Source organism: Melanerpes formicivorus, unplaced genomic scaffold (assembly GCF_026170545.1).
Source record: "Melanerpes formicivorus ecotype bairdi unplaced genomic scaffold, bMelFor1.0.p_v2 SCAF_7, whole genome shotgun sequence".
In the NCBI taxonomy this organism is placed as follows: domain Eukaryota; kingdom Metazoa; phylum Chordata; class Aves; order Piciformes; family Picidae; genus Melanerpes; species Melanerpes formicivorus.
The window spans coordinates 8,772,226-8,797,388 of NW_027142359.1; the positions used below are offsets into that span (position 1 = coordinate 8,772,226).

General features: G+C 37.4%; 1 protein-coding gene across 2 annotated transcripts in view; it reads right to left on the minus strand.

Annotated features, from left to right (window-relative positions):
• The window catches only part of DENND1B (DENN domain containing 1B), a 160,458-nt gene that overhangs the window by 68,460 nt on the left and 66,835 nt on the right, over positions 1–25,163 (minus strand). Inside the window, exons 6-10 of one of the 2 annotated variants that reach the window (XM_068140902.1) lie at positions 20,395–20,464; positions 17,953–18,033; positions 15,131–15,190; positions 13,281–13,334; positions 10,124–10,234 (exon numbers count right to left, since the gene is read on the minus strand). In XM_068140902.1, coding sequence (XP_067997003.1) covers positions 10,124–10,234; positions 13,281–13,334; positions 15,131–15,190; positions 17,953–18,033; positions 20,395–20,464 — 376 coding nt within the window. The remainder of the gene's footprint in view (positions 1–10,123; positions 10,235–13,280; positions 13,335–15,130; positions 15,191–17,952; positions 18,034–20,394; positions 20,465–25,163) is intronic. The other variant, XM_068140903.1, reaches the window with a different exon arrangement.

A 25,163-nucleotide genomic window follows, 5' to 3' on the forward strand; every position in this document is an offset into this window, starting at 1 on the left:
CTAGTAAAATTCATTACTGAGTGACAGTAAATTAATTAGTACCAAATCCCTGCAAGACTAAAATAATACACAAATTCAAGAGAATTATGAGTTACCTTCCACCTTATGGCAATAAGCAGCCCCTTGGGAAGACCACTGTTCAAAATCTATGTACTGCTGAACAGGAACAGTCAGGAAAAGTTTCAGTTCCAGGCTTGATCAAAGCAAGGTTTACCTGCTCCTGGGACATGAAGAACACAGCTCCTCCTTACCCCTCACATGGGTGCATTTGTTCTGATGTATCTGCTACCCCAATGCTCAATTCTATCAAACCTTTCTATGATGAATTTCAAAGGGAATGGCTCCTCTCTCTTTTCTTTTTTCTAATTTTAGCTTTTGCTAAAACACTGCCACATGTCTGGAGTTGAAAGATGCTTCAGCTGAAAGATTTTCTGCAGACTCACACATTATGTTTATTTGATAGCTATTATTCACAGTTTCAATGAATAATACAAAAATAATTCTTCTGTACCACGCACAAAACTTACCTGGCAGGTATTTTCTATCTATATAAATTGATTTCTTCAAAGTCTTTTCTATAACCAAAGGTAAAAAAGAAAGCCAGAGCATAGGTGGCAAGCTTCGCACACACCGCAACACACAAACTAGAAAGACAGAAACTGATTAGCAGAATCTTGTCAGAAAGCCAGAAACTGCAACAGAAGTTAGACAAAAACACTGAAGTAAAATTAACCTGTGATACCACACAACCTTTCAAAATCTACTGTAAGCAACTAAAGAGCTACTGCCATAAAACAATTTCCTGAAAAAACTTTAAACACTGTCAATCTCTGTCAACACCATGTCCATAAATGGGTACTGATGTGCTCTCTCCCTCCTCCCTCACAGTCCCACTGGGCCAAAGAACTGCTCCCCTCCCACTGCCTTGACCACACATATGTTGAAAGATGCCAAAGATTCTCTTTTGTCATCTCATTTACTTATTAATATCTGTAGCAATAAATTGTAGGGAACAGGCCACCATTTTACTACAAATCCAGTATCTACTATGAACCTGGACCAACTCTTTATTGTCGTTACCCCAATACTCCCAGTTCACAAGAATTACTAAGAATCCACTACCTGCTTCTTGGAAGGGCAATAGCCATATAGGTAAAAGGAAACCTCTCCTCTACATTATCACAAGTCCAAAGACTACTAGCTTTGTTAGAAGGACATCCACATCTAAACCCTATTTGATCAGGAATGAGATCAGGCCCCAAACCCGTAAGATACTTAATGGTTGCTAAGACCTATCTCCCCATCCATTTCTCAAATAGGGGGGTGAAAGACTGCTGGGGAGTAAAAGTGGGAAGAGAATCCATGCTCTCACGTTTACCATGGAGCATAAATCACTTCCCAGCTCTAAAGAATGAACAGTCAGACTAAATCATAAACTCAGTCCACTCTGCTCACATTGGTGAGAAGTCAGAAGCCACTGATGGGAAAAAAAAAATTAGCAACAAAAGAGAAGAGTATACACTGTTCAAGTCACAACATCCAAAGCCACTTCTTGTGCATTTCTTTAATTTAGCTGCTGGCTAATCATTTCCCATCTGCCATCCCCATAATCTTTTAAAAGGGAGGATCTTAAATGAGCCATAATGCATTTTCCTCCTGTTGGCAAGATGAGACCCCCCCAGCTCTACTCTCTCACAGAAGGCAGAGAGGGGAAGGGAAATATATTTCCAGTTCATAAATTACAATTTTAGCATTTTCTATTGTGAAAATTAAATATTGGAAAGAAAACACGAATATAACCCCCCTTATTTTCTCCTGGGTTTGTTCTGTTCGGGTTTTTTAAGTATTATTCAACTCCTTTTATTGTTATTTCTGGGGGAAGGAAAAGGAAGAGAAGAGAAGAGAACACTTATGAATTTGACAGCACTTCATATACAATCAGTTTCATTCTTTTCTTGTAAATCTTGATTCACAAAGCAGCATTATGGCATCATTCTTGTGCATTAGTTTGGAAGGGAAAAGAAAAGACTGCAGACACGGCTTGTTCCTTGCCTACGGCTCCAGGAGTGACATGTTCCCAAGGAAAGGAAGCTGAGCAGAAAATAAAACTGAAGTGGTAGTAAACAGGTGAGTGCACAGAAAGGAATACCACTGGCATACTGTGCTTATACTAAGGTCCTACATGCACTTTTGTAGACCATCCACTTTTGCACCTACACAAAAAAGTAGGGTGAGTGGCACAGAAAAAGCCATATAACTTGACTCAGTTACTCTCTTTTTTTATTCCTCAAAGGTTTTTACCATTTTTCATAGGTTGAAAATGAAACTTCTGGAAGTTGTCAGCTTTTATCCCCACTATGTTACAGAACAGATTAACTAACAGGTCTCCCCTGGTATTTCCTTATCTGATAATAAACTAATTATGCTTCTTTGTTTCATCTGTTCCACAGTTTCAGCTTCTTCATATTGCTTCAGTTTCATCTCTGTACATTCTTGATAATTTGTTTGTTCCCGTTTTAACATTCATTTATTTCCAAACTTCTTTATCTCTTGCTCTCTCCCAATAACACAGAAGAACACAAACATACACATCATTTTGTCTCATTCCCTGACCATTTTTGGATTCCCCTTTCTTCCCTCCTTTATTTCATGACCTGTCTCCATGGAGGAAGAGCTACCCTCCCACAACACAAGGAGATTTTGCCAATGTTTTCACTTCTGAAAGGAGAGTTTCCAGGAAAATAATTTTTCTGAACATTTCCTTCCCCAGAGTAACTCCATGGTATGTTCTTCTGCCATACACTAATTAAGAAGCAGCAGGGAACAGCTTCCTTGTGAATAACTGACGGACAACTTATTTACAGCGAGCAAGAGGAGAGATAACCACTGACTATGTTAGAGTTCATCTCTTCATTGGTGCATCCTGGAAAAATGAGTAATAAAGCAGCAGTGACAATGCAAAAGGGGAAAACTTGACATAATAGCACACTGGAATAGAGAGCTGGTATTACACTTGTAGACCTTTCAGTAACTCATCTTCACGTCTTACATTTCATACCAGTGGCAGGACTTTTTCAAGGGGTGAGAGAGTTCTAATCACAAGAATACGAATTCTTTTACTCCCAGTTCTCATGCAGCCCAGTCACAAAGACATCAGTATTTAAATCTCTCTTAGACTGCATATACCCATCACAGTGCCTGCACCGGCTCTACACAGCATTTTCTTCCAGCGGTTTTTACTGAATTGCCAATGTGTATAAAAATTGGGGGGGGAGGATGGAATTTTTGCCTGGGATGACCTTAATCTTGGATTTGTCCTTTTTCCTTAAACTGCTAATAATTGAAATATCTAATTCTGAAATTAATTTCTAAACCTATACATATCTGACGGCCAGCTGTCAAGAGGGAGGGGACAGGCTCTGCTCAGTTGCACCCTGTGACAGGACAAGGGGTAATGTATGTAAACTACAGCACAGGAGCTTCCACCTCAACATGAGGAGGAACTTCTTCACTGGAAGGTTCACAGAACACTGGAACAGGCTCCCCAGAGAGGTTGTGGAGTCTCCTTCTCTGGAGACTTTCAAGACCTATTTGGATGCATTCCTGTGCAACCTACACTTGATTCTATGGTTCTGCCCTGGTAAGGAGGTTGGACTAGATGATCGCCTGAGGTCCCTTCCAACCCCTAACATCCTATGATCCTGTGATCTGTGACCTGTCTTTCTGTTTACATGGTTTACTTTCACATCATGGTGGCTTGTTTGTCTGGGGGGTTGGGATTGTTTTTTAAGAAACCCCAGTGTTGGAGTTCTTTATGTGCTACACAGATGGCAGGTAATAGCAATCTGTAACTTTCCCTCCTTCATTAAAAGAAAAAGAATTTTAATCATTTTGCTGACCATACATTTCAAGTTCTTTTCACATATTCTTTCATAATTATTTGTGCTAATATTACTTTGTGGCAATGGGAAAATTATTCTAAATTTCAAGGCTGAGAGAGCTTTCCAGGTCTGGTTTTATATCCCAACCACATTTTGATTCCTTGACATCCTGTAGCTTCATTGCTATAAATACACTCCCTACAGGTGTCTCAATGGGACCTTAACTGCACTCACAACACACACCTCTGCCTGGTTTATCCCAGGCTGCTTACACCTGAACAATAAAAACTTATTGCACACCACTTCTCATCTACTCCCAGACCAAGTGGTCTAATTGACCTAATATTCCAAAATTAATTCTAATTATGCTTCTGGGAGCCAGTATCAGCAGAATACCTGTTCTGTCTTGCAAGTTAATGAAAGATTCCCGTCTAGTCTTTGTTTTCCAGGAGCTAAATTTAGCCCTTGCACATTTCTGCCAACTATGTCACAGGAGCAAATGTTAATTTTATTTTTTTTTTTTTTTATGGGAACATTTTTGTGTACCGTGGATCTTCCACACACTTAAAAAATACATTTTTAGATAAAATTGTGACTGTACTACACAATTCAAATAAATGACATATTGTAGTTCATTTAGTAGGAACTAGGAGCATCACCCTAGCATAAGGCAATGCATAGACATCATTACCTGTGTGACAGCTCCCAATGCCACCGCTTTCTAAAACATGAAAGGTTTACAGGAAGCCAATTGTTCCACTGCCCTGGATCTTTAATATGCACCAGCCAAATAGCTCCAGAAATAGCCAGCTTTTAACTCACAAACATAAAAATAGTTGAGACTCTCTGTCTTTCCAGGCTCCACACTAACATGTACAGGGCTCCAAAACCACATCCCAGCAATCTGGCTTAGTTACAAAGTGCTACTTCACAGTTTTTTTAACTATATCCATGAATCTCCAATATGTAAACCACAGAGAGATTTAAGTGAAGTGAAAGAAGCAGACAACCACTACAGTTGTTTTCTGATTCAGTTAATGGTATTACTGCCTTGGGATACACAGAGTTTGGAATAGTCAAGAGTCTCAGATTTAGGGTTGGATGCAGGAGGAGCAAAGCAATTCACAAAGATGTGTTTATAGTCCAGGGTGTTTCACTTTCTCTAGAACCTGGTATTACATTCTCCAAGGACCCTCCACGTCTTCCCAGTACCTCAGTGACCATGGATGGTGCGATCAGACCTGAACAAGTCTAACAAGGAAAGGAACATGAAGCCACTGTTCAGTCCAGCTCACTGTAGTGACTGAGGGCAAGTGCAGGAAGATCTCTTTGCATTATATAAGCATGAGTGAATGATGCTGCAAACGTGTATTTGTGTGTAAATTTATATCCAGCACTCCTTCCCCACAAAACTAAACAAATCAATTTTTAATTGACATATGTATTTGTTTTTATAGGGAACACCAAAGAACCTACAGCCAGTGCAAAGCAGAACTCTATCACCACCATGCTCTCAGACACAACAGACTAGTATTAGCTGAAACAAATATTGGTCAAAAAGGAGACAACATTTAGACATTTGCTTTAAAGAGTAGCATCCTATCCACCTGCCAGTGTAGTCCACAGAAGATACACTCTAGTTAGCATATTACTGACAGGATGATGAGGAAGCTCCTGTCAGACACTGGCCAGGCGGGGTGTTTGAGACAAAATGCACAGCCCCAGCTGACTAGTTAGGGAAAGACTGGTGAGGTACAATTACAGAGGCATATGACAAGCTTTCATGCTTGAGTGACTTGAGAGTCGATGACATGGCTTTAAACAGCAAACCTTCCTACCTCTGGTCACAAAACAGCAATAAGTCAACTGATGCACTGTTGTAAAATCATGATTTATTCCTTTGCTTTGAATACATGAGAGTGTGGTATGATGTTCTGGTAGACTACCACAGCAGGTGCACTTGGGGCTGAAACATCTAGGGCCTGCCTCCAGCATGCATAAAATCAATGCTGTAGTTCAGTCTTCCTGGAAGAGCCATCCCCAGCACTTTAATAATTTATAGAAAGGCCAAATTAAAAAATTATTTGCAATGAAACTACAATAGCTCCATGCAACTAATGAGAATGCATGCAGATGCAGTGACGTGTGAGGAAAGGGTGCCAGGCAAAAATATACAGCGTGGTATTTCAGAAAGGTCTTCCTTTTGCAGCTAAAGTGAAACAGCTACCAGCCAGCTCTGTAAACAGATCAATTCCTTTGTTTCATTCATCCTTTCATTTAATCCAAAACCACATAATATGTTTCTCTTTAGTGCTCAAAAGACAGAAATGGTAATTTTTTGCTACAAACAGACTTGACAGAGCATAATCCACAAGCTAAGAGAATCCATCTCACTCTAACACTAAGCCTGAAGCAAGCTGTGAGGTTGGTGATAATCACATTATTAAAGTGGTTGGAAAGCCAAGCTAATAAAAGAATCAACGGTTAGGGCAAATAATGACCCAGAAGCTATGACAGAAAGGAGTGGTGGGAAGTTTCCACTTATATCTTGGTGGTAATTGGTAAGGCAAGCAGACAAAGATCTCCACCAAAGGAGTTTTTAAAGGGGGTAAAAAAATAGAAAATCAATTTAAAGAAAGACACAAAGAGTGCATAACCATTTCAAAACTCAGAAGATGCACATAAAACAAAGTCTATTTGGTTGGAATCTAGTACAAGCTAACAATTGAAACATAACCTCAAGACAAAATGCTACTTTTTTTTCCAAATTAATAAACTCTAGTCAACAGATTAAAATAGCAATCTTTCTTTTCTCTTTTTTCCTAAGTAGTTTTCTATTTAAATACAGCATCATTTTTCCTCCTTTTTCCATAACAGACTAATCCTTTTACTTGAGTATAACAAAAACATTAAATTTGCCAAACAGAAATGCTAGACAAAGAATCCTTGTACATAAGTAAGTGCAGTTTTCCATCCCTGGCCCTTTACAAGAAGGGTGATGAGAAAGTGAGCAAGGCCTTGAATTATGCCTTTTGTTATCAGTCACTGCCCTGAAATAGTGAACCAAAACAGAGCTGATAACTCCAAGGTGACATCACAACCCAGTCCTCATGAACTCTACATAAACACTTGATATTCAGTTAACCCCCAAGATAAGGTACAACTCCCTTAACAGAAAGTTGTACTTGATAGCATTATTTTTGAACAAATAATCTTTTCAAGTCTCAAGCTGTAATTTAGGAATACGAAAACATGACCTTTGCAGCACAAAAGTACCTGCCTGCTGTGTTCTGCATACCATAGCAAAACAGCACAAACCACCAATGCTAATATCCAAATACACATCATTTGATTATTTGTATTAGAACAAGCAATCCAACAATTTAAAGAAGAAATAACTTATGCCAAAACCATATTTAATCATTCTTGGCAATTAATTAAGTACTTACAGCAGATACTGAGAAGTGTTTTATTTACTTTCTGAACTATATTGCTCTGCTAAGAAATAAATCTGGCATCAGCCCTGTTCTGTTTATGAAACCGATTAGCAGGTAGCAGTTCTGACTGAGTTCCTGATAAACCAGGTCTATTTTTTAATCATAACTCACCAGTGCAAGCAAAAATTACCCTAGTCCTATAGCAAAAGTGGATCCAATATGATGTGGTGGTAATTTCATTTAGCTATGACTTATGTAACAATAGTAGAGTGAAAAAATTACCAGAAGAAAGTGAAACTGATGTACTAACACCTTTTGGACTTGACTTGCAATCTACTACTTACATTCACAGTTTGGGAACATTTTTCAAGATGTCCAAATGCTACCATAAATGTCTTCTATTGCTACCTACCCTTGTCCAGGACAGTGATACAGGTAATTTTAAACTGAGGGCATCAGTTTACTTCATGAAGAAGTCTGGAATAAACAGTTGAATTCTGAACCAAGTTACAGTTTCTCACAAGCAGCACATCACGTCTGTTGTTCCCTAATAGACTCCAAAGAGCTTGGAATCCGAACATAGAAAGAAGGTGGTCTAGGTCAGTCCAGTGTGATTCCCATACCTCCAATTGTCATACCAGAGCAACAGAGACCAGCTAGATGTTCAGCCTAACAAAAGTCTTAAGAAGATCCAAATGTAGGCTGAATATGATACAAAACCATGTTAAGCAGACAGACACATGCCCACCTGCACAATGAATTTTCCACAGGCATAGAGCTGCCACCATGATTCCTATCTCCCCTCCACTGGAGCAGTAAAATAGGTTTGACTGGGGCATCATTGGAGCTGAGGGTTTTTTCCCCCCTTTTTTTTTTTTTTAATGTAACAAGCTGGGTCTCTGACTAGCAAACTGGAAAAAAAATAAAATTGCATGATACCATGGTTTTGCTAAGCAAGGTTCTTTGAAAGAATTTTCCCTTCAAATTTTCTTTGCCCATTTGGGTGGTCTTGTAACACTCAATTCTTCCCCTAGATGTTAGGGTTGTTTTTTTTTGAGGGGGGATAAAGTGTGACAGAATATGGAAATTTCCTAAGATAGCATAAAATCTTTGGGGTGGGTGTCAAGTGGAGGGGGACAATCTCTTTTCAGTGGTGCACAGCAATAAGACAAGGAACAATGGATATAGACTTGAACATAGAAGGTTTCACCTCAACATTAGAAGAAACTTCTTTACAATGAGGGTGATGGAGCACTGGAACAGGCTGCCCAGGGAGGCTGTGGAGTCTCTTTCTCTGGAGAATTTGAAAACCCACCTGTGCAGACTACCCTGGGTGATCCTGCTTTGGCAGGGGAGCTGGATTCTATGATCTCTGGAGGTCCCTTCCAACCTCTAACATTCCATGATTCTGTGACTATTAATGTGAGGTTTGCTTATAAACATTCACTATCTTTCTTTCTGGGTTTCAGTTGTTCCTGTGGCCTGTGCTTATATGGCCTCATTTCTCCTTTATGTTCCAACCATCACAGACTGAGTTAGCTCAATACTCTGCAAACCACTGGTAAAAGTGCTGTCTCTGCATTTCCCTAACTGCAACAGTGACTGAAGATTCAGAGACCCAACACTCTGATGTCTGAAATAAAAGACTAAGGTAGCTACAACTGTTCCTATCACCTAGACTTATAAAACCTGTTAAACTTTTATGGCAATTCTGAATCTTTGATTTACTTTTGACTGAAAAAAGATTTAAGAGGGTTTTATCCATTGTTTTATATTCCTAAAATTCTCAGTCCTTACATGCACACATATGTACTGGAAACTGGCACCTACGAGTCCTTGAAACTATTACTTTTTAGTACTATATCCAACCTTGTACCTATATGTTTAAAATAACTGTTCATTTATTTGGTGGCACAATTAGCAGTGTTTAGGAACATAAAGTTAATTTTCCAACACAGAAAGCACATTAAATAAAGTGGTTTACACAGTACTGATGGGGAAAGGAAAAAATAAAAAGGTATCTTCAATGACTGTGCTTAACAAATACACTCTATGATGGAAGTTGGTTATAAAGTGACAGTCTTCTACTAATGAAAAATTAATCTTAGGAATATTTTCAAAACATAGGATGTTTTAAAAGCTCAGATTCTGTGAAGAATAAAGCAAAATAACATCTGAATATTTAGGTATACTTTCAAAATTAAACACAACATTTGTTTATTAAGCAGTTGAAGCTGGCATCAGAAAAAAAAAAAGGCTGACATTTTAATGTGGGCAGTAGCCTCAAACCTTTAATCAAAAAAAAAAAAAAGCTATTTTGAGTTGTACATTATCATCAGTCTGAAGAGCTGCTCCAAACCAGAGCTATTACAGTATGCACTCCCAAACCACTCTAACAAAGATGAATCTACCTATTACCAGGTTAGGATAGCAGCTATTATTACAGACCCTTGATTTCTTTCAAGTAGCTCCAATGGAATAAGCCACAAGTGAATAATAAAGATCTTATAATAGCCCTTAAGAATTCTTTTTAGGTTAGAAGGCACAAAAATGAACTCAGGAGAGTTAAAGAACTCTCATCTCCTGATAAGAAAAATAATTAACCTGACTTAATGTATCTGAGTAGGTCTTATATAAATCAGACTTTTGTACTTCAAGAGCCAGACTAAAACCATATATCAGAGAAGTATGTAGATATTGTCTTCTAAGTACACATAGAACATATCTAAAACCATAAAGGTTTGGGGGTCATTTTGTGAAATGTTCAATATATTCTACTTAAAAGGAGATGTGTGAAGTACTTACAGTGCTTAGTTTCCTAGAGGTAATAATGATTCGTCTCTCATGCAACATACTGGCATAAAGTTGCAGCATGTTGTTCACATCCACAGCAACAAAATATTCAGTGAGGTTTCTCTGTTCAAATAAATAAAAAGTTAACAATATAGTAAGAGAAGTAGCTAAGTGGAACATATTATGAATTACTTACCAATGAAATTTTTCAATTAGTAAGTGAACTAAAACCCTCGACAGAAAACTATGAAAGAAACCCCTTTGAATTAAAATGTCTATGTTTTAAGAATAATTGATTGGGTTTTAAAGCAAATGAAACAGTAGTTTTGATGTAAGCTATTAATGTTTTGTTCAACTGATTATGCTTATGACTTTAGATTTGCCCCTTTGTCTTTGGTTGTGTTTGGTTTTTATAATTTAAAAAAAAAAACAAACATGAAATTGGGTATTGTCTCAACAGCACCATCTGCCATCAAGGTAACCACTACTCCCAACCCAAGAACAGATCTTCCACCTGCAGTAACTGTTCTGTCATACCCACAATAATAAAACTGTGCTGTTTTCCCAGATTCTTCCAAAGTCAACACTTTTTATTCTATTTCAAGTACATCAAAACAGCTTGCTGAAAAACATCAGGCTTCTGTTTGAGCTATATGTGCCAGGACATCACCAAACATCCATCATCACTGGTAAAAGGTACTGGGTCCTTCCTGCAGCCACCCTTCTCACCCTTAGTATGAACCCCATTGTTATCCCCAGTGTGGGGTTTAATGAAAAATCAACTGCACTTCTTATTTATTGTTCAGACTGCACAAAAGTGGGGGGAAAAAGGTGGGAGGATGAAGTGATGTAAGTCATCCATCTGAACTTAACAGTATTTCTGCATGGCACAGCGCTAGAGACATACAAGCCCTGAATAAGCTAAAGCAGCTATGAGCAGAAATGCCTAGGAAAACAGCACTGTTTTGTAACTGTAGAGAATATGTATGAAAATATACCAATACACTGCACATTATATGAAGCATCTGATCTCACACATTCACATCTGCAACCAGAACTCTCATTTATCTCTTCTGAAAAAACAAGTTATTACTGAACATCAGCACAGGAGCTCCATCAACCATACACCCCAACCCAAGGGCAGAAACCTGAAGAGGAGAACTGTCAGTCTGTCCCAAACGTGGCCAACATTTGGCAGCAAGGTAATGCACACCTGAACAAACAGTGTGGGCAAGACAGGTGGTAAAGGCTCCCCAGCTGCCAGCACCCCTCGTGGGGGACATGGCGATGGCTGCAGTCTCTCCAGCTCAGGGACCTCTGCAGACAGGAGTGGATGTGGGACAGAGCTGCTGCTCGCCAGCTGCTGGCTTATCCCCTTACACATTCAACTACATGAAGAGCTAACTTTAGTTAAAGCCCAGATGATGATCAGAAGGTTGACCTCCTTTTTCTGGATACATTCCAGTATTAAATAGAAAAAAAAAGTTATTGAAGAGACAAACGAAGATCCAACGGACAACCCAGTTTCATGTGAATTCAGAAATGCATTATTCATTCAAAGATACCAAGTACAGTGTTATTCTTGGTCTGTGCTGCATAAAATTCTGGGAGAGATAAAAACAAGAGCTCTAAGGCTACAAATATTCCATTTAGAAAGAAACCTTTTTCTTTCAAATGCTACTTTTAACTGGCTGTCAGAGGCTGATGCACCACAATAATTTGAGTCCAATTTACCTCAGATACTATCTAACACTAATTGATAATGGTATGCTGATTCTGTGATTCAAAAGCTGTAGTAAAAAAAGTTTGCAATCCTGTACAGACCAGTAGCTTTGAGAGACAGTTATTTGTGTATTACATCTGAAAAGTTTCTGCCCCTGAAATATGTGAGTCTTACAACAAAGAATTGTATTGCTTATTCAGTGTAATTACCTTCATCTCTTCAGCCCCTGCAAGTTCTAACCCTCCATCAGTACCATACTAGTTTGGCAGGATAAGACTTTTACAAATGGAGTAAAAAAATAGTTATAGAAAGGCACCTGGAAAATTACTTTCCCTTTCTCCCACAGAATCAGAGAAGTAAATCCCCAGTGGCACTACCTCAAGACCCTCCATCAGCATAAGGCCCATCCATGGCCCAGACTTCTTTTTGCCAGCACAGACATCTCTCTGCTATGAGCAGTCAGCTGCTCCTCGCCAGCCTAGGTTTTCACAGTACTGTCTCCTTCCCATCCTACCCTGCAGCCCAGGATCTCCTACCTGCCTGGGCCACTGAAGGCAGAACTTCCCCTCTGCCCCAAAGTGCAGAGGCAGAACAGGCTACCAGTCTCCTTCCCCACCACACATCACCAAAGCACCACCACAGAGCACACTTTCAGCACTAACACCACAACATCTGCTGAGAATGAGGTCTATAGCACTGCTTGAGTTTGTGGTGTCCTGAACCCCCAACAACTTCATCTTCAGAAGGAAGTTATTGACAGTGTAAAAATGCACATCTATACATCCACAGCCAATTCTACATTTAAATGGAAGAGTGGAAAGCAGAATGTTTCACAGGTCTTTTATTATGTGTCATCCAGACAAACACATCATAGAGAGTGCAACCTGAGATTTCACATTTGCAGGCTACCCACAGCATCATCAAGGACCTAGCATCTACAGAATGCAAGTGTTCATTAAAAAAATAAAATAACCACCACCACCATTCCTGGTGCTTAGATACCATCCAAAGGTAAGCAGGTAAGGCATGTTTTCAGAAAGCCTGAAACAATGACTTCTGACAGAAAAAAATAATTGCGTATCTTGATAGCTCAATCTGCAGCTTAGCAATGCAGTGTTTAAAGGGCAGGTATTCAAATAACACAAGGTGCAGAAGTAGAATATATATTACATACATAATCCAAATAAATGCAAAAAAGGCAAGTAATTATGAACAAAGGGTGGATATAGCAGGGTGCCCTGTTAATGCTTTAAAATGGGTTAATGATGAATGCAACAGTAACTTACTAGCTAAAGGTTGTAATAATAGACATCAATCACATTCTAAAAACAAGTCTTGGGGGGAGGAAAAAAAAACCCTCCTATTGATAAGAGCAGAGTTCAGCACTACCCCCAGATTGAGGCTGCTACTTCTCCTAAATATTTAAAAAAGAAACTGCATACTTACACTTTCAGGGATTGTTGGCAATCCAGTTATATCAGGAGTAATGAAATACGAGTGCTAATCAATGGGGAAAAAATAATGAATCATTTATGCACACAGAAAACAAAAATTCTTTATTCAAAACTTTCAGGATTTCCAACCCCATCTTTATTTAAGCAAATATCCACCTTTTTTCAATAGCATTCTTACCACTACCAGACAAAGAATTAAGCAGACCATGACGAGAAATGACAAGCTCTGGTACAGCACAAAAACACAAACCAAGGGAACAAAAAGCTGGGCTGCAGTTTTGAAATAACACTGAAATTTAGTCAGCTATAGATGTTGCCATGAGCCTAAGAGAAGCATTGATTAACTCAAGCACTGATTTAAAATTCACAGCCAAAACAAAAATGCAAATTTTGAATAGCAAAGTAAAAATCACTCACAGGAGAAAATGAATTAAAATAGAAATATTATTACTTGAGATATATTTATATTCTCTTCTCTTTCCAAACAACTTTCAAACAAAAATGTGCCAGCAGAAATGCAAAATCTGACAGCTTGGGATTTGGCAATCATTTGTGAAATACATTAGCAATTTCATGCATCTTAGTTTGAGGACATCTAGGACATAAATATAAAAAGGATTAAAATCCAAAACAGATGTAATTTAAATTATTCTAATTAATCTAGTGGTTTTTGTAGTTATCAGACATGGACTTGGCTCAGTAATTTTAAGGCATTTTTACCTCTTTGTCTAAATTTTGAAAGACCAAAAAAACCCTCAAGTGTCTACTAAGCAAACGTGACAATTAATGACTTTTTAGCTTTTATTTGGTTTTAATGGAATTTTGGTCTTTTTCATAGATTTTCTTTGTTTTTATAGCATATTTTACGATTAACACCACAAAGACTCCTAAACATAAAGGAAGTCTATAAGATATTAAATGTGTCTTGTGTTCAAGCAAGAATAAAAATTTATTAATACCATTAACTCCATCTAGGAGACTTATTAAACCAGCTTGATACATTTAATAGAAAATTTTCCCCACAAATTAGGTCATTTGGCAATAATTAAGAACTTAAGGATCAACCAAAAAACCAAAAGGGCTTAAAAAAGGCATGTCATAAACATCACAGGACTTGCACAATAAATATCCCAGGTTATTGTTTGGCATCAATAGAGGGGAAAAAAAAAAGATAAGTTTTTTTTTTTCCTCTAGTCAAGAATTCAGATTAATAGAATGCCTACATTCCTCAGAAGCATAGTGAGAACAGAAAATTATTTCCTATATGTAATAAGGTCACAGAATATTTATCAAAAGATTTCTGAGTAATGAAGTTAATAACTTAAGAGAATAATTATTTATAATTAAACAAAGTAATAATATTTCACTCATTAAACAGCAAAAGAAGTCAGAACAACAAGAAGCAAAGACCCATTACTGCAGTCATTAAGAGTCATAAAGCAGCAAAAATAACATGGTATGGTATCCTTGCACATCTTTGCAAACTCCCTCAGGAAGATGTATGACCTTGGAAGAGGTGCTAAGTTAATAGTTGTTGTCCTGTTTCAAGTTTTCTCTTAAAAAAAGGACTAAAAAAATGCAAGTTTTGTTCATCAATGTAAGGGTTTGCTTTTGGCTGAAGTTTTTATGAAAGGATTACAAAGCATAGACACATAGCTCTGAAGTTAGATTGATTCAAACAGAATAAGTACACTAAGATTAGTCTGCTCTTCTAGGTTAAAGATGGCAGCAGAACCTCCCAAAGGACACGTATAAATAAGCCTGAAATCAAAAGAGATATCCTATAGCAAGTAATTATTTCTTTAATTACAATTGGCTTTAAATCGTGCTTTTTAAACTCACCGATACAAGACAAGGCTGTTTTTTCAAAACTTGCTCACTTGCAAAAATCATCTCTTGGTTCTTACGCAAGATGAGAGAAAGATTGACAATTGAACTTTTAGTTTTCCAACAAACAGCACAAAGATTACTCTAATGCTTGTAATATTCCATGTTTAGAATAGTGGCTGAAAATATGTTGGCTTTGAGTTTTGGGGTTTTTTTTATTTCTTGCCTGTATTAATTTAGAATCCCTCTATTAACAGATTTAACAACAAAAAAAATCACTTTTGTTAGCCCTCTACAGGTAAAAGAAAAATGACATCAATTATACTCAAGCTCAGGTTTCACAGAATGATCACATCTCATAAATTACAGCGGCAGAATATTCATTACTGGGACTGAGAGGTGAGAGTAGAACTTGGTCCTTAACTGGTTCAAGGCATTTTGGTGTCCTCCTGAAGAAGGATTACTGGGAAACATCACGTATCCAGATGCTGGGCATAACTTTTGCACTATTATATAGATGAAATCCTTAGCACCACTGTGGTCTGCCATCAAACCCCTGCTTCAGTGTCTGAGTCCTACTCAGCAGTGTACCTGAGTAAATGGGGGAGGGATCGCTTTAATTCTGCATCATTAGATCTTAACTAGACTCACCCTGGCACAATGAAAAGCCACTTCATGATGTCACTTCTACAATTAGGCATACAAAGTTACAGCTGAAAGTGGCCACAAACATCGCCCTGCTTCCTGCAGCACAGAGCATTAAAAAAAACCAGAGACGCCTGCAAACCCAATGTTCTGATTCAGGATAACCTATTCCTTCCTGCTCAGCCTCATCTAAACAATATTTGCCCAACACTACCTGAAGCCAAGCATTTGGCAAGAGGCCTGCATTCAGATAATCATTCATCAGCTAAAAAGATTACCAAACTCTTTGATGTAACAAGCTAGTGGGAACAAAAGAAAATCAGAGAATAAAATAAAATAAAATCAGACAATATGGAAATAAAAACCAGCAAGCACCAACTTCATTGCATACAATTTGTCTTCCCAGTGTTGCCAGCTGTATTCACCCCAACACCCATTTCCAGATTCACCAAAATATTCATTTTGATGTGAGCCAGTTCAGTGAAAGATGAACTGCAACACTGATGGCAAGAGGCGGTAACTCTTTGCAAGAAATGCAAGGAAAAATATCTTTAGGACTTTCCTGTGTCCCTCTACAACTCGACAGGCTCTTTAAAAGGACTCTGTAAATCATTTGGGGGTTCCAAATTAGAACTGTTTTTTATACTGCTAGTAATGATAGCGAAATATTATTTGATACACAGAAGAATTCTTGGCTAGGGTACTATAAATTGAAAAGTAACTTGAAAATATTACATTGAGAACAGGAAGAGGGGAAAAAAAAAAAAAGAAACAACAACTTAGCAACAGAAACAATTCCATCCACAGCATCGAAAAATCAGTATGTTGTTCTGGTGGCAAACAACACACAAGACTAGAGGTGTTCAACAGGGGATTGGACATGACACTTGGTGTCATGGTTTAGCCATGAGGTCTGTGGTGACAGGTTGGACTTGATGATCTTTGAGGTCTCTTCCAACCTTGGTGATTCTGTGATTCTGTGACTTCCAACTACAGTGGATTAGCACTGATCAGGGGGAAAAATATTTAGCCTCTAGAGTCTAGTGAGAAAAGCACAACAAGGAATCTGACCTATGACAAACTAAAATCAAATAAGGGCAGCATTATATTAAGCAGCAAGTGTGAATAACTACTGGAACTGAAGTGACAGACCCTCTCTTTCAGTATGCCTCCATAACAAGCTCAGATGCTTTTCTGGAGTCTGTGCTAACTTTACTTGAGGCTTTTGGGCTCAATTCTAAACTTAATGAGTTGAAGGTAATTGGAAAGACACAGGTAAGGTCTAGATAATTCATCTAATGATCTTTCAGTATGCGTGTAAGGGACATCTTTATGAAATCATATCTTCCTGTACCCTGCAAGTTGCGATATTTCAATCAAGAAAGAGTTCTTGCACAGTTACTTGTGTGTGCAGTAATAGCACATACGCTGTGAGCATGAGCAATGTCCCAGAGACAGCAGAGGCTCTGCAGCTTTACATTTCATGCAGGCTCTTCAAATGTATTTAAATGTCTCCATATGCTACTTCTGTTAAAAACCTCAGGATCAGCTTGCTTTTGGATGTTTCTACAGCAATGCCACCACCTTGCCATACTATCCATGTCTAGTCCAACATCACTAAAACTCAAGGTACAAAAGGAAGGTAGGCATGGAGACATTCTTAAACCTAGATGTGCTGAAAGTTTCAAGTAACAGAGTAGACTTCTCCTACCACCTTGTCTGGTGGTAGAAGCATTTTTGCATCATCAAGCAAAACTAGGAAGAAGGTGAAGGAAGATGGGAAAGAATCCAGCTTACAGAGTTTTGTCCAGTCCTGCAAATCTACCTACTCAGATGTAACAGAGTCTCCTGATTCACAGCAGGAGAAACCAAAATTAACTATATGAAACAGCTGGAAGCACAAAAATGTAGTTCTAGTACAGCAAGATCCCACTGCAATTTACCTTCCCATGCACAGAGCAAAATTCCAATTTTTGCTTCTTTATGACTTTGACTTTAAAAGAGAAACATGACACACAGACAAACTATTCTGAACAGAGAGAAAAAAAATGCAAGGTTGTCCAAGCTGGTTAAGGATGAGAAACAATGTAAGTACACCCTTTATGAAGAGGTTGTTTCAAAGAGGTGGTTTGAAACTTAGCTACTATTTCATTGTCAGTAACAAGAGTAGGAGTTAAACAAGGAATACTTACCACACTTAAACTGACTAAAGCATTCGCCTTTGGCACAGGATGGCTATACAATGATTTTAACAAATCATTTGAGTCATTTTCCTATAGGGAATATTTTTAAAGGTAGTTAATTATTGTATAAAAAATAATGACCATTTATTACACATCCAACTATATACTGAGACAGATCTGTATTTAATGAGAAAGAAAATTGCAGTTCACAGTGAAGAATGCACATACTAAGTATAAAATTCAAGCCAGCTTCATGTCTCAGAAAATTATTGTATCTGCAAGTCAAACTCTTAAATATTTCCTCATATACTTATTAAATGAATCACAGTATCTGCAACTGAAAATTGTGTTAACATGTCTAGTTGGTCTGTGCATCTTGGATATCATCTTCTTAAAAGTGTTAGCCATATCTGCCTATTCAGAGTTTTACTAGATACTGCATGGCTCTAGTGTATACTTTTTAAATTCATCAGGGCACATAAAACAGTTTGTAAGGTTTACTAAAAAGTACATACAGCTACTGTGTTTAATTAGGATGCCCCACCTTGGGCTCTAAATAGAGACACTAACTTAGGAAAGATATGCAGATGGAGTTTTTGTTTGGTTCAGGATTTTCATTCAGTTTAGAGGTTTTGCTCAGGGAGATGGAAGTTTATTGTCAAGCAAAACCAAAACTGCCAGTGACAGGCCAGGGCCAGCTTTGAAACATATTGTTTGAGACTGCAGGAAGCTTCCAACATTCTGTGAAAAAATTATGATGTTACTGGATGCTATAGCACTAAACATGACTTTGGGTCTAGCCTGAGCCAGGAAGGAGCAACATCTTCTAAGATCATCCTCAACAACTAATATGGTACCAGGCAGTACAACAAAATACTTCTGTACACTGACCCATAAAAGTAGCTTTCCTCAGCATACAGAACAAACATAACCTAGCAATTTAAATTGGTTGCAGTAATAGCTTCAATGCCAGAACCAGTGATCAAGAAAAAAATTATTACAACAATCCCTACCCCTTCTCTCAAAGACAACCTTATTAACAACTTATAACTAGTATAGTGGAATGGGGGTCAAAACCTATGTCTCATTACACCATATAGAAGATCCAAATGCATTTTGCACTTTATTTAAACATAGCTAACACCTATTGCATTTTTACATAAAATATCATCATTCACTAGAATCAATTTACTATAATGCACAATAAGTGCCTATTCTATACTTCACATATCCTTGAAATGTCAGCTTTTCCAGTCTACAGCATATGGCTGACTACTGATGCTTTTGGTTTTTTATTACAATCTAGTACACTAACATAGTTAATGCAGAAAGGTATAGCTTTAATGTGTTCAATAAAGTCAGATGATAGTATTTCCTTTCCTGTGTAATGCTGCAATGTATCTAATTGCTCATGAATATGCAAACTAAACTCTCATGATTCTTCACCAAATGCTGCAAGTAATTTTGTCTTGCTGGTTGAGATGACAGAATTATGAGAGGTAGTTTTTAGTTAATACGAAGGGTGAAACAGTACATCATATTTGATGCTATTCTGAAAAAAAAAAGCATTTGCAACTGATAATCAGATAGTTCCAGACATCTACAGTTTACAATCAATACGTCATAGAGATCTCCAGTGAAGTGACACTTTGCTTACACTTCACCCAGTACTTGTTTATACTAAGACTGACACTTTATAAAGGTACATTCTCAGCAGCTTTTTAAGATTAATGTGGGATTCAAGTGATTCCCCTTTGCTTCACTCTGGTGAGATCCCACCTGGAGTACTGCATCTAGTTCTGGAGTCCCTGTTACAAGAAAGATATAGGTGTGCTGGAATGCATCCAAAGAAGGGCCATGAGGATGATCAGAGGGTTGGAGCTCCTCTCTTTTGGAGACAGACTGAGAGAGTTGGGGCTGTTCAGTCTGAAGAGAAGGCTCTTAGGAGTCTAAGGCAACCTTATTGTGGCCTTCCAGTATCAGAAGGGGGCCTACAAGAAAGATGGGGAGGGACTTTTTAGGGTGTCAAGTAGTGAAAGAACTAGGGGGGATGGAGCAAAAATAGAAATGGATAGATTCAGATTGGATGTCAGGAAGAAGTTCTTCACCATGAAGGTGGTGAGACACTGTAACAGGTTACCCGGGGAGGTGGTAGAAGCCTCATCCCTGGAGGTTTTTAAGGCCAGACTGGATGCGGCTCTGAGCAACCTGATCTAGTGTGAGGTGTCCCTGCCCACAGCAGTGGGGGTTGGAACTAGATGATCCTTGAGGTCCCTTCCAACCCTAACAATTCTAGTATTCTATGACAGTGGCAGCTGTATTCTTTGAAGTTCATTACAATGAACGCAAAAATTTGATTCAAACTTCTACCAAAATTTTAAATACTATAGAATCACTTTACAGCACTTCAAATGGCGATTTATTGCAAGGAAATAGAATATCTAAAGTTACCTGTTCTTTAGCCAAATAATCTGCCAGGGTATTTAGGAGCTTGTAGTATACTTCAAACCATGGAAGGTAACTAAAACAGGAGGAGGAAAAGCAATTTAATAAAGTATCAATGTATTTTTTTCTAGAGCTTATAAAATACTACTATGATTAACCTGACTTGCACATTTTTCTAATCTTTCCACATATAAATACAATGTAAATAAAACCTTTCCTCATCACTGATAGTAGGAAAGCTACATTTCTTTACACTGGGACAACTGCTTGAAGTTCCAACAACTGCCGAGTTAAACAAAATCCAAGATAAGCCATACCTGAAGAGCATCAGGAAAGAAACTCAAACACAGTTGCATCAATTCCATTTTTCCATCACTTGTTTACAGAACAGTTGCCTTTAACAGTGAGTGTATGCTACAGAACCAATCACTTTAAGCCTATGATGCAGATGTAGTAAATTTGTACTAAATAAGTAGCACCCAAATAAATTACTCCTTATTTACAAATTACACATCTTCTGGTGTCTGTTATAATTTTATCACAAAGAACATTAGTAAAATAGTAGTAGTATGATAAATAGCAGTTTTTTAAAATTAGAAGGGAGGCTAGGAAAAAAATAAAGCCTGAAATATTTTTACTACATTACATATCCATATGCAACTATACTACATACTTTGTTACTTAGTGCAGTGTAAATTCACAGACATACTTTCCATACATTTCCTAAAAGCTTTAGTGTGTGCCCTGGATATACCTTAAAAGTTCAAATTTATATGTTTCAGGCAACATGCTAACAGCAAGTGAAAAAGCCCAGTATACATAACATAATTGTTCTCCCTGATAGGGAAAGGAGATCTCTTATGAAAAATAGTGGCTGGTAGGGAAACTGTCTACCTTTGCGCAGTGAACCCAGGAAAGGGTTATGTTTGCTTTGCAACACCTCTATTCTCAGTACACAGCTGGCAAGGCTTTAGAAACAGATCCCAATTCTTCGGGCAAAGGAAGAGGAGCAGTAGAAATGTGAACAGAGCTATACTTACGCATTTTCTAGTAATATTAATTTGTTATCCTTATAAATGTTTAACTGCTGGTTCTTAAAAGACAAACCACAGACAACCACCATGAATTTACTCTTGCCAAGCCACAGAGGTAATGATTGCTTCTAGAGCCACTGCATTAATGTCTTTATCACACTTTACCATACACTGTACTGGCAATTAATCAAAGCTACCTCAACCTCTTAATGCTTACAGACATTTTTAATGCTTGTTACTTAAGGAGTGACATCATTGCATCTGCTTTTCAATACATTCTTAAATTATCATAAAATTTACTTAATTGCACCTGTGTAATGTTATGTGCTGTTTACAGGTGTGAACACTGCACACCCTTGTTTAACACCCATTGTAACAGCACCTAAAGCATCTAATCTTTTGAGTTTTCTTCCACCTAGGACTCCTGCTCTAGTCTCTTCTGAAATCATGCTAATCTGGTTTTACATGTTGCTGAAATGAAGCATAGATGGGCAAACAAATTGTTCACCACCATGTTCAGAGTACTTGCAAATGTCAGAGCTGCTGAACAGTTTTTTACCAGCCTAGACTTAGAGCAGGGACAGGAAAGCTGTTCTAGTGTTTTGTCCAAGCCAAGGTACAAGGTATAAATTGCAAAGTATTTTTATAACACTGGACACAGAAATGGGCTAGGTTATCTTAAAGATTTCCAGTCTTTTGTCATCACCTCTGCACTAATAGTGTACAGCATAGTTTGCTGCAGAACATTCTAAAATCCTATGTGATCATTCATTTTTCAAACTGAACATTTATGAACAGCATGGTACAAAAATAGATGTTCCTACTTCAATAAATATTAACCATATTTCTTTCTTGCATCTAGCATCTCAACTCACCTCTCACTGTGATATGAAAAATTAAATGCATTTTTTACAAGTCTATATATAAAAAGGTCAAATTCATTATTATTGAAATTAATGAACCCTAGCATAAAGCCAAGGGAGATTTTTCTTTCATATGGCAAGGCATGCTGACCAGAGTACTCAGACAAGAATTTCTTCCCTTAGCACAATCAGGGCAATGGTACAGTTCCATGTCTTCATGTAACAAAATCACAAATTAAAAACACTGTAAAAACAGACTACTTCAACATAGTTTTTAAATGTCACTTTCCTATCTGAGCTGAAAGACCGGAAAAAGAATTGCTTTAAGCCTTATAACCACAGACATGAGGTTTCAACGTGCCCCTTAAATCCAATAAGTTAAGGACATAATAAGTACTCTAGATTACATGATATGAAACTAAAAGCCCCCAAGACTTGTTCTCTATTTCTTTTCCACATATTCCTCATTCTTCAAAAGCACAGTTTAATTGAAAGTTTTTGTCAAAATTTTCAATTACATTGTTTTTCTTCCAGCAAAATACTACAAAAATGTTTTGGAAAGCAAAAATAGTCTCTTAACATCTTTATTTTACTTACTTGCTGCTTGTTATTAATTTAGTACAATAATGAATTGTTACATTTGTTGTTTTCATAAACAATGAAGAGTGCATTTGTATGTGTGCACAAACACCGGCTGTGTTTGTTCATAAACACAGCTCTAAGGTAGTATTTCAGATTCTTAATTCAAAGAGCAAGTATCACTTCTGTTTACTTTGTAACATTCCCATGACTGTCAAGCAATACTTTTGCCCTCTTCCGTCAGAGGTTGATTATGCAAGCACATGTGTTAATAATATTATTAATTTATTTGGATTACTCCTATAAATAGATTTATTCCTAGATGAACAGACTCATGATACAAGCTTTACATCTTTATCCAGTACATCATGTTGGGAAAAGCACTGTATGCAGGCCTTCTGTGCGCAACAGCTAAAAACTAAGTAATAGAATCTGTTTAGATTCTCCTATAAAATTATTCTCCTGTAAAATTATTTAATCTTTGTTTAGCATAGGAGAAGTGGTCTATTTCAGACAAGTCATCTGGCATACAAATGCCCATCAACATCTGTTAGGTTGGATAATCATTTTTTTTCAAGTCAGTACAGAAGTGCAGTGTCTGCAAAACATAGTTTTGAAATGGCTGAATTTCATAGAGGAGACCTGCAACATTCTACTCCTAACTCAAAACTGCCACACTAATATCTCCTTTAGAAACAGATAAAATCAAAAAATAAAATCAAAGGTCCATTACAACAAAGACCTCATCATCATATTTGTATTCATAAGATTATTTACAAACAGCACATTTCATAATTAATTTGCTGTCTTACAACAACATCAAATGGTTATCAAGAGATATCCTTCAGAGCAGATGAAACAGAGCTTTAATTTTCAGTTTTAATGTATTTAAAAGCCTAAGCTTCAAATAAAAATAATCTAGATCCTTAAACTACGAAACCATTATTGGCTTCTTGTTTATTTTTCTTTAATCGTACATATTGGGCTTGCATTCCTCGTTACAATCAAAAACTGCTTGAGAAGCAAACATACAAGGCAAGCACACAGCAACTTCCAAGAACATCCAACACTTTAACTAAAGTTGCCAAAAAAAAACATTTTTCCCATAATAAACATCAAAACATTTGCAATACTGTTGAATAGCAAAGTATTCCCTGGCTGAGCATACAGTTGCCTCTATTTAAAAGTACAGCCACTGCCTGCCACGAAAGCAAGAGCCCAAGATATTTCATGGTTAATTAGAAACGTACTTAGCAATTTCTTTTAATCCAAATGAGCCACAAGGCAGGAGCTCAGACTTTTATTCAAAGTTACACATAACTCTTGTTGCCATAAGTAGACTTCCACCTCACTGGTGCTTCTACTACAGCTCTGATAAAACTTTTACATCCACAAGTCAAAGGTTAAATAAAGGAGAGGAAATGTTTTCTGTCAAATAGTCAGGTAACCACTAACAGTCCTGAACTATCAGCAGGAATCTAACTTCTAGTAATCAAATAAAACTAAGGAAACCGCCTTTCCGTAGCTAAATGTCTAATGTCTAGGGGCTACTTTTCTGTCTGGAAAATTGACACAAAATGTGTAAAATTGAAACATTCTGCTTCCAAGGGATTTGCCTAAAGGAAGAGCAAAAAAGCTTCAAGCGTGGTCTGAACTGAAGAACTACAAAGGCTTAACACATAAACCTGTCTTCCTTATTAGGCCATTTCATTTGGAAATGTAGGTGACAATTTTACAGTCATAAAATTAATGAAATCTAAGACTGAGAATTTTAATGATGCGTTTTGCATTCCTCTGGATTCATAAGGTCAACTTCAGAGTCCATCAGCAGTTTCAAGATTTTTAACAAACCAAATTTCAGTCAAACAACTTCATGTACACCCAGAAAGTATTATTCGTACTGCAAACAGCAGTGAAGTTTAGAAACATACCCAGGAGAACTGTCTCTTTCTATTACTCAAAAGCAAACACTGAAGTTTCTACTGTGTCACTTCAAATCTCAACTGGCAAAACTATAGTATTGGTATACTACTTAAATTAAAACATAAAAAACAGAAGAAAAGATTCAGTATATGAACACAATAAGGTATATTACAGTATTCCTATTGTGGTGCCTTTTATCCTTATGGAGCTGCATTAGCACAATTATTTGTGGAGAGGGCGAAGGCGACACAGCAGGATTCACACCAAGAGCTTCACAAAGCAGCCATGCAGTTTAAAGAAAGCCAAACAAACAAAACAAAATAAAAATTGCAAAGGAATCACATCAAACTTCCAGAGAATAATCTGAGATTTAATT